The sequence below is a fragment of the Nesoenas mayeri genome (assembly GCF_963082525.1).
Source record: "Nesoenas mayeri genome assembly, chromosome: 8".
NCBI classification, from domain to species: domain Eukaryota; kingdom Metazoa; phylum Chordata; class Aves; order Columbiformes; family Columbidae; genus Nesoenas; species Nesoenas mayeri.
Window position 1 is genome coordinate 26,595,559 of NC_137554.1, and position 16,288 is coordinate 26,611,846.

General features: G+C 47.3%; 1 protein-coding gene across 1 annotated transcript; it reads right to left on the reverse strand.

The window, feature by feature from the left end:
• Positions 1–9,295: 9,295 nt before the first annotated feature.
• On the reverse strand, positions 9,296–14,239 carry PTGER3 (prostaglandin E receptor 3; the record flags this gene model as incomplete). The annotated part of the gene is made up of 2 exons (XM_080348656.1): positions 9,296–9,583; positions 13,415–14,239. 2 exons carry the CDS (start codon positions 14,237–14,239, stop codon positions 9,296–9,298), a joined length of 1,113 nt encoding a protein of 370 aa, XP_080204782.1.
• Between the last annotated feature and the right edge of the window lie 2,049 nt (positions 14,240–16,288).

Genomic DNA, 16,288 nt, shown 5'->3' on the forward strand with positions numbered 1-16,288 from the left:
GATGTACTTCTCCAGGATTTTGGTCTGTAGCTGAGCTGTGAGACTGTAGGACTGTAAAGGATACGTATGTGGTAAGATGATCTGAAATAATTCAGGTTTGGGTTGATCTTTATGTTTGTTTGGTTGGGTTTTTTTTTAATTATATATAAAGAGAAAATTCTCCAACCTGATTTAAAATGTGGCATTAAGTGGGTCTGTACCCTCCGTTGTCTTTGGAGGCTGCTGTCGTGAAGATGCCTCCATATGCCCACTATGGAAGAAGATGCTCTGTGGTGATGCTATTCATTGCTGCTAGGCTTTGTGGAGGCTGAACCCACTTTTGGTTTGATAAACCATGGGCTGGTCCCCACCTCAGGAGGTTCAGGGAAGAGCCCATGTCCAGTGGGAGCCCTGCAAAGCTGGGATTTGTGTGGTTTTGGGGGAAACCTTTACTCTCCATCCATCCCCGGGCTGGGCACCGCCAGCAGCTCCACTGCAAATGTAACGTCAATGAGTACATGTCTTGCACTGTCACCTCTGGGGAGGACACGGCAGCCTTGGCAGAGGACAAAAGGGACAATAAGTTCTTCCCCTTCACAACGTAAATGTAGGTGGAGGTTTAATCTGCCAGGCTGCATTATCGCGGCTCTGGGCATGTACTGCTCCCAGAGCCAGGCCCGTCAAAAGGACGTCCTTCAATCAGCCAGGGACCATTTAATCATTATTATGGTTTCGACAAACCATTAAAAGGCTCCAGCTGGAGTTTGTCGCGGTGGCAGTAACGAGGTTTTCTGCTGATGTCCTGGCTCAGGAGATGCTGACTGTGGGGACGGCTGGTGGGGAGATGCTCCAGCTGGGAACAGCAGGGTGTGCAGATTCTGGAGCCTCAGCTCATCTGCCCTTCAAGGGTCTTCAAAAAATCCAGAGAACAGCATGAAAGGGACAGGAGTGGGAGAAACCTGATTATCCTGATGCTAAATGGTTTATTTCCAGGCTGTTTCAACACAACTGATGCCTGTAAGTAAGTTACTCTTCCCCTCTTCATTAGATGCAAAGTGATAGCACAGATTTAACAGAAAAATGAGGACCAGGAGGGGCAGTGAGGTGGTTTAGTGCGAGGACCTGGTGAATGTGTCTGCAGAGGCTTTATCTGTCCTGACATAGTCATTGCAAGAGTCACACTTTGACAGCTCCAGGATGTGGACAGATTCTGTCACCTCTTGGGGTTTTATTCTGAGGCCACAGTCACTGTTTTAAGTGCACAGCACCGAATCTGCATTGTGAAACTCTCTGGTTTTAGTCTTGAGCCACTGAACCTTGGTGCTTTTTATTCTGCTAAATGAGATCATAGAATCACCGAATACCGGGTTGGAAGGGACCGCAAGGATCATCTGGTCCAACCTTTCTTGGCACAAGCCCGGTCTAGACAAGCTGGCCCAGCGCTCAGTCCAGCTGAATCTGAAAACTGTCCAATGTTGGGGAATCCACCACTTCCCTGGGGAGATTATTCCAGTGGCCAATTGTTCCCAGTGTGAAAATTTGCCCTACAAAGAGTTGGTATTGCCTTGCCCTCGTGACACCTGTATGCCATAAAAAATGATAATATTTCAAAGATTCCTTTAGTTTTAAATATTTTAAGTACCAGCATTTAAAGATTTAAGCTCCCTTCCACCTGAATTAGAGGAGCCAGTTCTCCCCTAAAGGAAAGATCCTGGCATGTTGTCTGTCTGTGTGGGGAAGGGATGGGGGGAGATGTGGTCCAGGGGGGTCTGAAGCATCAGTTAATGCCTCTGATATCCTGGGGTGCTCATGGTGGCTGCAACCAGGCAGGATGGGACCAAACCTTGCCCAAATGTGGGCAAAGGGCTTCCTGGCGTGTTTTTTCTCTGCTTTAAAGCCTGTTCATGTCCTGAGCCAGTGAGTTGCAGATACATCAGGCAAAAACCCGACCAGCTCCAACTGGTCATATAAACCGCAACAGTTGGGAATTATGTCTTCACACTTCAAAGTCACTCTATTAATAAAATGGGGTGTATACTTCTTTTCATCTACAAGCCCAAGAGCCTTTACAAATGCAGAATTTATCTTTCCCAATGGATGCATGTAAGAACTGTGGCTCCCCTCTATGCAAACAGCCCCTATGTTGAAGGGTGGACAAGACTTGTTAAATCAGTATGTTTACAAAAAGTCATAAGAGCTGGGGGTTCTATCCTTTGCTACAATTTATTATCAAAACAAAGCTGCCCAGAATATAAATACATTGTCTTTAATAAAATGCATTTGAATATATTTCGCATATTTTATATTCAAAGCGGTTCTTTTGTGTTGTGCAGTGGGCCAAAGCGAGGGCTGAATTTCTGCACATACCCGGTCAGCATTGGCGTCAGGGCTTGTGGGGACAAGCCTGGCTGAACTCAGAACTAATTCTCCTTTTGACTTCATTTCTGAAAAATATGAAATGTTCGGAGAGGGAAACCAGGGCCTGATGAAGCCGGCCAGAAACTGCTGGCATCTATGGAGGGCACCGCAAATCAGCATTCAAAGTGCTGCTCAGGTACAGCTTCAGAGGATGCTGCCTGCCCGTGAGCTGCCAGCTGCTTGGATTTAAATGGAACTTATTTTATTGCTGTTGCTTTATTTTCTAAGTGTACATTTCAGGTATTTTTCTTTGCCTGTTCTCAATTTTCCAGTGCTGTTCCCTTCAATGTTAATGTACAGCACAGTCTGCACTGGGGCTGGGGATCATTTTTATCTGTAAAAGCCGTAAAGTGGAAGATTCGTCCTTCCACCACAATGATGGATCCTGAGGTTCAGTTTTTCACAAATCACAGTTTGAGATGGATAAGCAAGAGTTGGCATTTCTATAACACCTCGCCGCTGCTGCGGCTCCTGTGCACTGGAACTCTGTGGCTGCCCAGATGTGCCAGAGGCGAGATGCTGGTTCTCTGTGTTATCTCATAAAATGCTGGGAAATGCAGGATTGCAGCGGGCAGGACACAGGCCTGGGGTGGGCAGAGCTGGGGCAGCTGCAGCTCTTCCTCCTCACCCTGCCTGGGCTTTCACAAACCCCACAAACAGTTAAATTCTGACAGAAATGGAAAATTTGTCCTGTGCTTTCCAGGAGGGATGGAAACACCGAGGAAAATGGAGCGTGGAGGTGTTCACCCACGCTTCCGCCAACAAAAACCTCCGAAACCATAAAAGGAGCTGCCGTTTAATTTATAACCTGTTGTTCTCAAGTGAAATGGCTATGGAGCAGTTACGCTCAGAGCGGAGCTGGGACACAGCCAGCCATACCACAGGAGGAATGGCAGGAACATCAATTCCACGAGCCACACAGTGCCTCGAGTCCCCATAAATCAGCGGTGATCCGCAGGACACAGCCTGTAAATACCTTTCCGGTTCCACCGTTCTTGACGACAGTTTTTTTGGAAAAGCTCCACCAGCCCCAAGCCTGCTGGCCACAAGGAGCCCGCGGATTGCAAGCTGTCGCTGCACAAGCCAAGTGTGGGCTGTTGCTTATTTGAAAGTCCTTGATGATTCCTGGGTGCTGGCAGGCAGCTGGGGGGTGGCTTTGTTTTTCCTTTTGCAGATTTTCCATCCTTTCCACCTTTCACAATCTGTGGGAGCTGAGAGGTCCATCCTCGAGATGGAAATCCTGCTTGGCCATCACCAGAAACTCCTGCAGGGTCCAGGCAACTTCTTCATTGAACATTTGAGACTGGAAGAAGATGCCCCAGGGAAGCTGCTTTGGTTTGCAGCTGGCACTGAACAGGAGCAAGTGCAATAGCACGTTAGTGTGTGCATAGATGGTCATGGACACATATATGAAATAATTTGGTATTTCATGTATTTTCCATCAGTCACAGTCAGATCCCCACTCAGGAAAGCCCAGCGGTGCTGGAGGGAGCTGGGGAACGTCCTGGGCACTGGGACATAGGGACTAGGGGGCCAGGGGACGGTCACAGTCCTTCATAGAAAGTGGCCTGGGGTGTACAGCTCTTGTATGTAATTCAGTCCTGGTCTTTCACTGCGTTGGTGTGATCTAAAATACTTTATTGAATATAAGGCATCCTAACCACAGACAGTCAGGTGCTCTCAGTCCCGACAGGGATCAGCTCATCCCAAAGGCTGCTTTGTTGATGCCTCTGGTATTGCTCAGTATCGCTCCTTCGTCTGAAAACTGTTATCTTCTGCCTTTGTCACTCGGTTTATAATTTGTCAAAACAGTATTCTTAAAATACTAATTTCCACATGATGAAAACTACAGACTTTGCATTTAATTTTTTAAAATTGTATTGGGTGATCTGTTAAACAGAAAGGAGGGAGTGTCTGAGTCCTGAGAGCCAGGATGTGCCCCAACAAAATTCACGTGTGACCCCACAGGTGGAGGAAACACCTGGAAAACCAGCAGAGCCGAGGTTGGGACGGGCTGAGCTGGTGGGGGGCTGCACTCAGGACCAACCTTTCCTCTGGCTGAGAACTCACTCAGGGCCCCGAGCAGGATTTAAGCCCCTAAAACACACATTACATCTCACCAGGTTCCTGCAACCCTGGGCACAGACTTGTGCATCTTGAAAAGAAACACTTCACCCTTGCAGACCGCACTTTCGGGGAGTTTTCTGCTGTCTCTGGGCAGCCAGATCTGTTGGCTGTTGCTCTTCCTGCCACTGTTCAAGATAAAATAGATTTGCTTTTTGTGGTTCCAGCGCTTTCGTTTCACAGCCTTTATGCTCTCTTGCACTTTGCTTTTTTTAAACATAGTTTCTGTGTGTGTGTTTGGATTTTTTGTTTGGGTGGGTTTTTGAGGTTTTTGTTTGTTTGTTTTGTTTTGTTTTGTTTTGTTTGGTTGGTTTTTTAAACAGAGATGAAATTAGCTGATAAAAGGAAATTTAAAATTAGCTGCTCCATGGGGGCCGGGGCTGGGTGGTGAGGTGTTCCTGCCCACACATGGTACTTGCCCTGAAAGCAGAGTCACAGCAAGGCTGTTCTGCTTAAAATGCATTTCAAGCTCAAAGCCAAGCACTGTGGGCTCCCCGTGGGATGGCACTGAGGTCCATCCCCAGATGAGATCCCTGGCAGCTCTGCCATCAACCTGACCCCAAATCCACCACTTGTTGTGGTATCTGAGCTGCTGAACTGATAAACCAGACAGAAGAAGTTGTAACCATGCAAAAAAACAGTTAAATAAAGTGGTGGTGACAGGAGAGGTCTTGCGCTCAATTGCTGCTGCCTTTAAAAGTGTTCAGACTTGGACCAGCAGGCTGTGCGGTCTTTAGTCTAAATTATTTAATATGAACTGCAAACAGCAAGTGAATGAAAAAAAGATCATCTAGGACTTGATGCTCTTGCTGTCTAAAGCTTATATTTTAATTTAGAAAATCTGTCAATTAGCCGGGGGTATCCCGGGTATCTGGGGTTGTGCTTTAGTTGTACTTCAGCACGTTGGGCAGGTCGGGTGCCTGACGGCTCCTCCTTGCCAGCTGCTTTGTGCTGTGCCCTTTCAGGGCATGCATCACGCTCCACCACCCAGCACTGCTCAGCTCCCTTGTCCTCCCACTGTGGAGCAGACACAGCCATTTTTCACAATTACTTCACGTGAATGAGTTGGGCCTCCTTTTACGTGCTTGTTTTGCAAATAAACATCTTGGGTAAAGCTGCAGCTGTGCGACATGTTGGCTTCCAAATCCACGTGCTCCGAGCGATACCGATCAGCACCAGATCATCCATCAATGGCATTAAGCCTGTTGGCAAGTGTGGATGATGGGTGACATTGCAAAGGGACCACACTGCAGAGTGATGGGTGACATTGCAAAGGGACCACACTGCGGAGCAATGTGTGACACAAGTGATGGGTGACACTGCAGGGGGACCGCACTGTGGATCAGTGGGTGACACCACTGGATTTGAGGTTGTTCCTGGTCCCTTCTGGTCCCCAGAGTTGGAAGATTTCAGTGTTTCACTGTTGGTTGCCAGCTGCTCATGTTTGCACACTGATAACAATTAAATGAATGTACTTCCAGTTCTGCAGTGACGTGCTGGGTTGAGAAAATTTAAATAAAGGTGCTTTTGCTGTTATAAGCTGTAGAGCAGGGATTCCAAGGCTTCCATCAGCCTGTATCCATTTCTCCGGGGTGCCAGTCACACCAAAAAGTGGAACCCCCACATGACAAGTCCTGTAAATCCATCAGTGGTGAGGGAACAGGCAGGGCAGCTGAAATAAAGGGAAACTGCACACAGTTGTTTGCTGTTTTTCTTTTGAAAGTCATTTAATTTAACTTGAGAGAGATTCGTGGTGACATGTCACTGACTTATCAGAGGAGCACAACGAATCCTGTTGTGGTGCTTTGGGTTTGCTCGTCCTAACGATGCTTCTGGCACATTAGAGGCGTCGCTGCTCTTCTGTATAAATCTGCTTTGTGTTAAAATCACAAAATGTTAAAAAAAACCCCAAACACAGCCCCAGTCCCCTCTGCTGTCCATACACAGCACTGGGGAGGTGTGAGCCCAGCGTGCGGGAGCTGGGAGCTGCCGCAGCTGCAACTGCTCAGATAAAATCTGATCCCCGCAGACTCGCCGGGAGCCAGGTTTGCTTTCGCAAAACTCACGTCACCGTTTGTCGGCACGGCTGTCACTAAACACGGCTTTGGGTGTTAGGAGGGACCACAGGAGCAGGGGGTGCGAACGGCCGTGACGCTGCATCCGAAGAGGTAAGGAAATGGGGACCGGTTATTGTGCTGAGCCGTATGTCGACTGATACAACACACACAGGTTTGGGACACAAACAAGCTGGTTTTAAGGCAAAAAAGATGATCTCAAAATCATTTTTTTCCACACACGACAGTTGCCACAATGTCTTTGACAGAAGTACAACATATTAAAACCAGTACTAGAAACACGACTGTAGTGGAATTTAAATACATCACATAAAAGGCACCTTTAAAGAAATGCAACAAAAATTCACCACTCAGACAAGTACATGGGAAACAAAAGCTTTGACAGACACTAAACCCTTTGAATTAGTTTCTGAAAGTATGTTCCTGCAGGGGCAGCCACAGCTGGCAAAAACAGTGCTCCAAAATTAGATGTTCTTTCCCATTTTCTGATATTTAAAGTAGCTTCTTCATATCACCACAGCCAAAGATGGACAGAACTGCCTTTCTCCAAATATAAAAGTTTCCTATTTTGCTAAGAAAAGGCACAGCGTAACACAATTATTTGAAGTGAAACCTCCCCGACCCTTAAGAACAAACCCATGTTCAGATCCTCCAGAACCAAAGATCCCTTCCCACAGCAACCTCAGATTGAGCCCTTCTCTTGTTACCACAAATTTGGTTGATTGTGTGCAAGAAAAAAGGATTTAGTCCAACCGTTCAGGTCATCCCGACATATTTTACAAGTGACTGGCTTTGTTTATTTGTTTTAAAAAGCTGATGTACATAAATGGAACAATACCAATGCTCTGAGCAGAAGAACAGGCTTCTTATATTCCGAAATAACTTTTTAAAAATAAAAATATGAATCCTGCAAGGCACTTTTTCAAAGAGAATGAGTGAAATTTTTACTTCACTGTGTTTCCCAAAGTGCTGATGAGTAAGTGAGCGCAGGATGCGGTCAGCTCCTAACTAAAAGGGAATTAATTTCATTAAGTTGAAGAAGTTGCTGAGCACTGATACAAGAAGGGCAGCCCCTACACAATGCGCCTCTGTGGTTTTAGGCCGGCTCCTGAATTAAAGACAGACATTCGCTTTTAGGCTGCACTCTGCTATCCAGATAAAATCAGATTTATGTAAACTGTGGCTTCTGCCATCAAATTAATTATTTTTGTTTGACTGATAGGAAGATAAGCAAATAGACAATGCAGGAGAACAAGACGAGTGGCCAGTTTCTCTTTTGAGTACTTTTATAAATAAAAGAAGTAAAAATAAAGGTTCTGTGCAATAAATTCCTAGCAGACGCATTTGCCTTTAAGGCCCCTGAATTCAACACTACATGGCACATAGCATACAGTGTACAAATACATGATATATTGTATTTGCATCTAATTTCGCCTAAGAGGCTGTGACACAGGAGACACTAGCGGCTATCATCTACAAAAGGGCTAAGAAATCAAGGAAAAAATGTAGCCCTTTGAAAAATAAACTTCAGATGCGGCACAAACAGATTCAAACTCAGTTTTCTAATAAAACCTGAAGGTTATTTGTGGGGAAGACCTGACTAATGCACACACTTCCACCCACCTCTTCCAGTCTGTTTTATTTTACAAACTCTCAAAGCTGCAGTATCTCTCAAATTTGTCTTTTTGGGGGTACTATTTTGGCAACTTTATAGGACTTTTTAGTAATGAAGAAGTTTCAAGTGGCATCCACATGATTTAGAAATCGTGTGATGTTCATTTTATTCCTAGACATATGTATTTATGAATAAAACAACTCGTATGAAAACAGTGGTTTTGGCTTTGTAAACCTTTGCCATTAATCTACAGGAAGGAGCACATTTACTGTCTCTTACAACCTGTTTATCGCTCTCTCCATCTGCTCAAAGTAGTTTAATAGTCTGCTTCACAAACAGCAATTCTTGGAATGCCCGGCTATTTCACAGGCTGCTATTTAAAAAAAAAGGAGTATTAGATTTCTCAGCCATGCTGTTTGTCCCACTGCTCCATCCCCCTGGCAGATGAGCTGATTTTAGCATCGTGCACAATGAGTATTTAGCAGGACAAGCCCATGTGTTACGAGACTCGTGCCGCCTTCAGTTCTCCAAAGAGACAGATGTACCGTCATTGGTACAACACAACCTTTTCAGCTTTAAGGTACTGAAATCCAAATAAAGCCTCCTAGTTTTGTCTTCCCTTCATTCTTGTATTTTCCTCCCTTTTCACCTTGTGCCTCCAGAAAAAAAGGAGGAAGAAGGACTCCCTGAAGTAGATCATCTTAGTATTAAAATATATATAGGAGTGGATCTCATCAGTAATTTAATCTGTTGAATCTGTCCCAAGTGTCTCCTGGTAGGAAACTCATTTTTCTACCTTAACGCAAGAAAATTCTCTCCAAACTCTATTTTAGGCACACAAAATGTCATGTTCTGCAGCTCAGTTACGAATAGCAATAACAACAGAATGCAGCAACAAACTTAATTCCTTCTTCTGTATTTAAGAATTGTGGGCACATTGGACAAACAATTATTTGGCACTATAAAGCCACCATTGTCAACTATTTATGCAGACACAAACATGTTACAAATAGCCCCGTTCACAGTAAAATTTAAAACTGCTTGTTGGCTAAAGTAGTTTCCACACAAAGGGCTGGGTGTTCCCTCAGGCCTCAGTCTGCCGGCTCTCCTCGGCCAGGGCAATGGACCTCTCCTTCCACTGGTTGGTGGAGCACTTGGAGATGGCTCTGGCCAATTGGCAGAACTTCTCGAGGAGGAAATTCCTGAAGAGCAGGTAAACCCAGGGGTCCAGGAGCTGGTTTAGCGAGGCCAAGCGCACAGCTGTCAGGTAGACACTGCAGATCTCTTTCAGGTCTGGGTTTTGCGTGTCCAGGGGGAAGCCCTTGCAGTGCTCCAATGACGTGTTGGTGAAGATCATCTTCAACATCATTATCTACAGAGAGTTGGGAGGAAAAAGTGATATTTGTTACGAGACTGTGTCTGTGTGTCACTAGGGGTAGTCACATAGCACAAGGGGTAATGGTTTTAAACTAAAGGATGGAGATTCGGACCGGACATGAGGAAGAAATCATCACCCCTGAGGGTGGTGAGAGCCTGTCCCAGGTTGGCCAGAGAGGTGGTGGATGAACCATCCCTGGAGACATCCCAGGCCAGGCTGGACGGGGCTCTGAGCAACCTGAGCTGGTGAAGATGTCCCTGCTCATGGCAGGGGTGGCACTGGGGGAGCTGGGAATGTCCCTTCAACACAAACTGTTTTGTGATTCTACGATTTTGATGTGTCTCCTGCGCACGTGGAGGAGATGGACACCTGTGCATGATGGCTCTGCTGCACATCTAACTTTGCAAAGGCCAGTGGTACCACACGCTAAATAAACAGAAAACGCAGGGAAGAGCCTGAGACTCGCCGTCAGTCAATCACAGTCCAACGTCTCTACTTCAGCCCTTGGAAAGCACCAGGACAAACCCACCAGTGGCAACACCAGCCCAGGTTTTCCCACAGAACGCTGTCCTCAGAGCACAGCGTCACCCAGAAATGTCACATCTGGGCTGCTGCTGTTCCCCGAAATGGGGACACTCGGAGCAAGAGCGGCCAGGAGCAGAGGCTACGGGGTAGGATTTTTCCATTCCAAGAGATATTCTGGATGCCAGATCAGTCACCATGTGTTGACCTTGGAAAGATCAAGATGAGTCCGGAAGGCAGGGCAGCTTGGACAGCAATGCAGAATTGTATGTGTTTCTTTAAATAGAAGCAGTTGAGGATTTAATCTACTACCTTTAATTTAAATAAAACTGAAAATAAGTAACCATGGGCAGAGCTTTTAAAAGTGCAGAGAGATATGGATCCCGACCGCATCAAAGAGCCACTCAACCACAGCCCCACCACTTCCCCTGCCACCGCCGCCTGTTGGGACACTGTCACAGTCACAGTCACTGTCACCACCACAGCTCTCTCTACACTGCCTTCTCTTGTTCTTTTGTTAGTGAGCCCTTGGAGCCAACCTGGGAGAAAAGAACACCGGGAGAAACCAGAGGGGCTCCTTGGGCTCTTACTTTAGGAACTCTGCAATGAGCCTTGTTTTCCAGACCTTGTCTTGTTCCTTTTGTAAGTGAACCCATGGAGCTACAAAAATATCAGGCTAATAAAATACAGTTTCCAAGCAGACAACTGCTGCTTATTTTTGGTTTCATTACATAATATTACTTTACTGGAATATTTATCGGACCAGCAATTGCTCTACTGGAAATTTTAATTGTTTGATGTCCTTAAATGTTGTTTATCATGGCCTGTACTGGTCTTCTAAATGAATTAAAAGAAGGCCTGCAAAAGCTGGAGGAACAATATCAGGTGGAACAACACAATCTATGCCAATAAAAATTTTGGCTCAAAATGAGTATGTTAATATAGTCAAAAATTGTATTTATTAAATTAGAGTAAATTAAATGTTACTGTTATCACTTAATGTAATTTTCTACTACCATCAGACCTCCACTATCCTGGTTTGCAAACTTACAACCAAAGACAAGCTGCATTTTGTGCAATATCTTTGTAGTATATGGCTAAGGTTGGCCTGTAGTTCACAGGGACTTTCTGGGGTTACTTCTTGGGCTGATGACCCTCCCACTTGACACGGTGCCACTGCCCCGGGCAGCTCACTGCTGTACTGCAAAGAGCCCACAGTGAACTTCCATTGTACTTAAGGGGAAAAAATTAAAAAGACAAAAATTTTCTCAAATATAATTTTCCAGTTTGTACTTTTCCTAATTCGTACTTTGTAGTTGTACAGAAAACATTAAAGTGTTATGTATAAAAATCCTTCTGTGGCTGAAGGAAATCAAAGAAGCTGCTTGATTTCCAGCATATAAAGACCAGAGAACACGCTGATTAGCCAGAGGAGTTTTGCAGAACTCCACAGCACAAATTATCTGCCCTCAAGTGTCACTGCCACACCGTCAGCAAATTCGCCCTGGATTCCAGTCAGGATGCCCAGCAGGGACCAGCCCCACACACCATCATGAAACACGTGCAAAGGGTCCAGACCAGCATCTCCTCACGCGTCTGGCTCCTGGCTGCTCACATCCCACCACCCCAGGCTCCTCCACCAGCCCCACAAGTGTTTTTGGAGGTGCCAGCAGTGTTAGCACAGCCTCTTCTCCGCGCTTAGCTTTCTTAATTCATCCCATTAGCACTGCCCATTAACTCATCCCATTAACCCTTCCCACAGACCCATTCAGCACAGCATGGGCAGCCGTAACAGTCTGACTCCCCATTGCTAAATCTGCAAAAACGCCATGGGAAGCAAAGCAGCCGGAGAGGTCCCTGCGTCCTCACGGGTTATTCTGAGCACACGGGCGCTGAAGGCAGACAGACAGTGTCCCTCATCTCGGGGGTTTTCTCTCTATTCTCCAAGGCTGGTTAAACCCCTGGGTGTGATGGCTCTGTGGTTCTGCTCCAGGGAGCATCTAAGGGCAGAACCCACATCCCAACAGAACAGCTACAAAAACACGGGCTGAGAGACAAACACATGTCCTTCATTTAACGAATGCCTTCCCGTTTTTTCAGCTGTTTAACTACAGACAAGCATGCAACAGTTAACTTCAGCAAAACGAAGAAACACTGATGTCTCCCCTTGGTGCTTCCTTGCGCCCATCAGTGGGACGGCAGAAATGGGACAGGACAGCCACCTTGGTTTAACTTATCATACCCAACAGTCCTTGGGGCTTGGGGGAACAGAACATTATTCTTTGCTTGCAAATTCTCACTGAATTTTCAGTGTGGTTTCATATTTCACTTTTGTCGCAAGCTGTTAATGTTCTCTAGAAAGTTAATTCACAGCCTCTTACTTTGGGGAAGGCTTATTTTGGAGATTTTAATGGCATTTCAAGGATAATGTTACTAAATTAATTTGTTTTATCTTTTTAGCTCACACCCATCAGCTGTGTTGGCCATTCCTCGTGTCACAGCCCCATTCACGAGAGCTTGGGTTCTCTGTCCACAAGAAGGAAGAAAAATCCTTCTCCGGCCATTAGGTACCTCTCACATAACTTCCAACACCCACAGCCACCTTCAGCCCTTTACGGCAAGCTCAAACTTTCAAAAAATCATACTATCCTCTGGGAACAGAATAAGCTGCCCTTTTCAGACAGGGAACCAGACTCCCGAGTGTGCAGACCGAGATGTGGATTCAGCCTCCTCCACTCCTGAACCATGAGGAGGCATTTACTCAAGAAAGGGCATGTGAGGAATAACAAAATAGTGGAAACAAATACCAGGGTCCTTTAAAAAAAAACAGAAACAAGCCCAGAATGCTGCCGTAAATAAGATACAGTGAACGACCTGCTGAAGACCAGAAGACACAATCACAAGCAGTACCTTTTCTCATAAAGCACTGAAATAAGTTTAAGGTGGGAGCAAATAAAAAATTGTCAGTGGCTGTTTCCTAAGAGCACACGGCTCCATCGCCGTAAGCTCCTGATGAACTTCCTCACAGGTCCCTTCAAACAAGGACCAAGCCAGTTCTTGTTCCATTGTCCTGTCACCCTCAGACCCTCGGGGTGCTGGTGATGGGGTGTGCAGGGCGGGAGCCACTGTGTCCTCCTATCAGCTCCCCACACCTGGCACACCGAGGCTCTGTCCCTGCCCCTGCTTTCTGCAGAGCCCATGCATGCCCACACTGTCCCTGCAGAACCTGAACTGCCAGTGCCACCACCCTGTCCTGAGGGAGGGGACCTGGGGTTAACCCATGGTGGGGGATGAGTGACCTACCAGCAGTGGTGCCCAGCAAATCAAGAGGATACAGGAGATCCCCAAGAGCTGGATCAGCGTCTCTGCGGTGATCCGTCCCCACTGCTTGCTGGAGTGCGACGTGGTCGCTTTGTTCCGGCAGCGAGACACCATGGCCTCCACGGTGACCAGGTTGCACACCACGGTCACCATGAGCGAGAGGAGCCCCAGGAGGGCAAAAATGGAGGTGAAGACAAGGTTCCTGGTGAGCTGGCTGTTGCTGGTGCTGACGAAGCACCAGGTCCCAGGCCACTGCACTGTGTACTCTCCCAGGCCGATGACAGGCAGGAGCCCGAAGGCGCAGATGAACAGGCAGGTGCCAAGCAACACCAGGGTGGTCATCCGCACGTTCATGTGGCTGGCGTACCAGTGGGGCATGCGGATGGCCAGAGTCCTCTCCACGGCCATGATGCTGGCAATGAAGAGCGGGCAGAGCCCGAAGACTGTCATGTTTAAGCCGAAGAAGATGCAGAGGTTGTGCGTGGGGTCGATGGTGTCCCAGGAGCGGTCGGCCAGGTAGACGGCGATGACGATGGGGCTGATGAGCAGCTGCCCCAGCAGGTCAGTGAGCGCCAGGGCGAAGATACACAGCAGGAAGGATCGCTTCTGCTGGTTCTCCTTGGCCCGGTAGCAGCGGATGACCAGCACCAGGGCCAGCATGTTGCCCACCAGGCCGATGATCATGAAGGTGAGCGGGAACGCCACGGTGACAGCCCCGCAGCACGCTGCCCGCTCCGTCCCGTTGTCCGGCATGGCGCTGGGCTCGCTGCCGTTGAGGCCGCCCTGGTACTGCGGGCCTCGGCTCATCCCGCCGGGCTGCCGGAGCGCCGAGGGGCCGCTCCGTGCCCGGGCTGCGGCGGCGGGACCGAGAAGCGCTGCCGGCCGGTGCGCGGCGGGAGGAGCCGTTATGAGCCAGCGGCAGGCGGGGGAGGCGTCTCCTCCCGCACGGGGGAGAGGCGGCACCACACAGCCTGGAACGCTCCGTCACAGCCGGCACGGTGCGGCAGGACGCGGCAGGGTCCGGCACCTCCCTCGGGCTTGGGTGCGCTGCGGGGGCGCAGGACGTGGCTGGGGGCGCAGGAGCGGTCCGGGGCCCCTGGCCGTGCCCCGCCGCGGGGGTGGCTCCCTTGGGCTCCGGGCTGGGGTGTCCCCGCCGGACCCAGCCGGTCCGTGGGCTCTGCTGCCCCCGGGCGGCACCGGGACTGGCCCTGTCCCCTGTGCCCCGCGGGGCTGCCCACCCCGCCACCGGCCCGGGGACGGGGCTCAGCTGACCCCTGGCTTGACAAAGACTCGAGCGCAAAGTCCTTTCTAACGGAACACGACGTGAAATTGTCACAGTCACCAGTTAAAATGAGGTTACGGAGAACCTCAGCAGCCGCCTCATGCAGCGCTCAGCTCCCACTCCCCAACATTTACTTTTCAGAGGCTTTTCTCGATACCTTGATGAAAAGTGCATCATTACTGTTTGGAGTTATCCTGCCCACCTTGCTCTTTGTGTTTCAACACTTGTCTCGCAGTGCTACACTGAACTGACAAATGTTCCAAGTGTCTTCAACGTGATTATTTTTCATTACTCTTGAAATGTTATTTACGTTCAATCACTCCCCAAAGGTAGGCTGATGATGCTGTTATTGCATTTAAAATGCCATGATTTAAGATCAGTCTGCTCATCAGCAATGCAAGCCCAGGTTGCAACACATTATCCCCCCAAAATCCCAACAGAATGAGGTGCAGCAAATGCCTAATGCACCCAAAGGGTTGAAAATGTTGCACATTATTGGGTGTAATGACTGACTGCATTAGCTCATTGTAACTACACTTGAGTCTGGCAGTTGGTGAGATTCAACATTGACTATTCAATGCATTTGAATGGTTGGTTGTTCCCTGGCATGGACACAAAGCCATCGTGTTCTAAGGTGCATCAATACATACATTTTAATGCTTTTTATTGCTGATTGACTATCTGAAGAAAAATGAAACATTTTACTCTGCTGCCAAATTTACCTAAAATTACCTGTTTGTATTTAAAATCACTTCCTAGTTTTCAGTTATTGCAGCAGAATGCTTACACAAAACCACCACTGCTTTCACAAATGTATTTAATTTATCTCAGCACATTATCCCTAACTCAAACTCATCAAAACTTCCTCCTTTGTCATGGCAAACCTCACTGATCTTTGGTAAAGCTGCCCAGAAATACCTGTTAGTTCTACAGGCAGCAATTTACCAGATCCCAAAGGCTACACTGAGGCCAAGCGAAATATTTTATAGTGGAAAAGGAAAAATTGACTGTTAGGGCATCTGGAGATAATGTCACCATCCAACACACACCTTTTTAGTGCCTGAGCTTAACCCAGCTTTGTGTCTTATCAGATGTGGACCATGTTTGGTTCTAATTTAGCTGCTGATGCAGTAAGTAAAAAGAGATCTTTTATGTCATTTATAACCAGCAAACGCTACCATAGGCACTGCGCCTTTGCATCTGAAAATGTGGAAATCAAACTGATTTAAACATACTGCTTTATCTGAAAACTTTCTGAAAGTACAACATGGAACACAGACAGCAGAAAAGAGCCTGAAGATTTGTAAAAGCTCATTTTAAACAGGCTACTGTCTTAGTCCACAAATATTTTCAGTGCTGAAAGACCTGAAACAATCTGAGAATGTGTGATATGTGTGGGCAGGTAAGTGCAGGTAATGCAGTAACAGAGAACAACAACGTCACCCAGGTCATAAAGAAAGATTTGCTTCTGTTCAAGAGAAAGCACTCACTGCAGGGTTGACTCACAGCTTTTATTTACACTTGTCTACAGAATCAGTTTGCCTTACATTTTATCTAAGCCCAATGAAACCCTA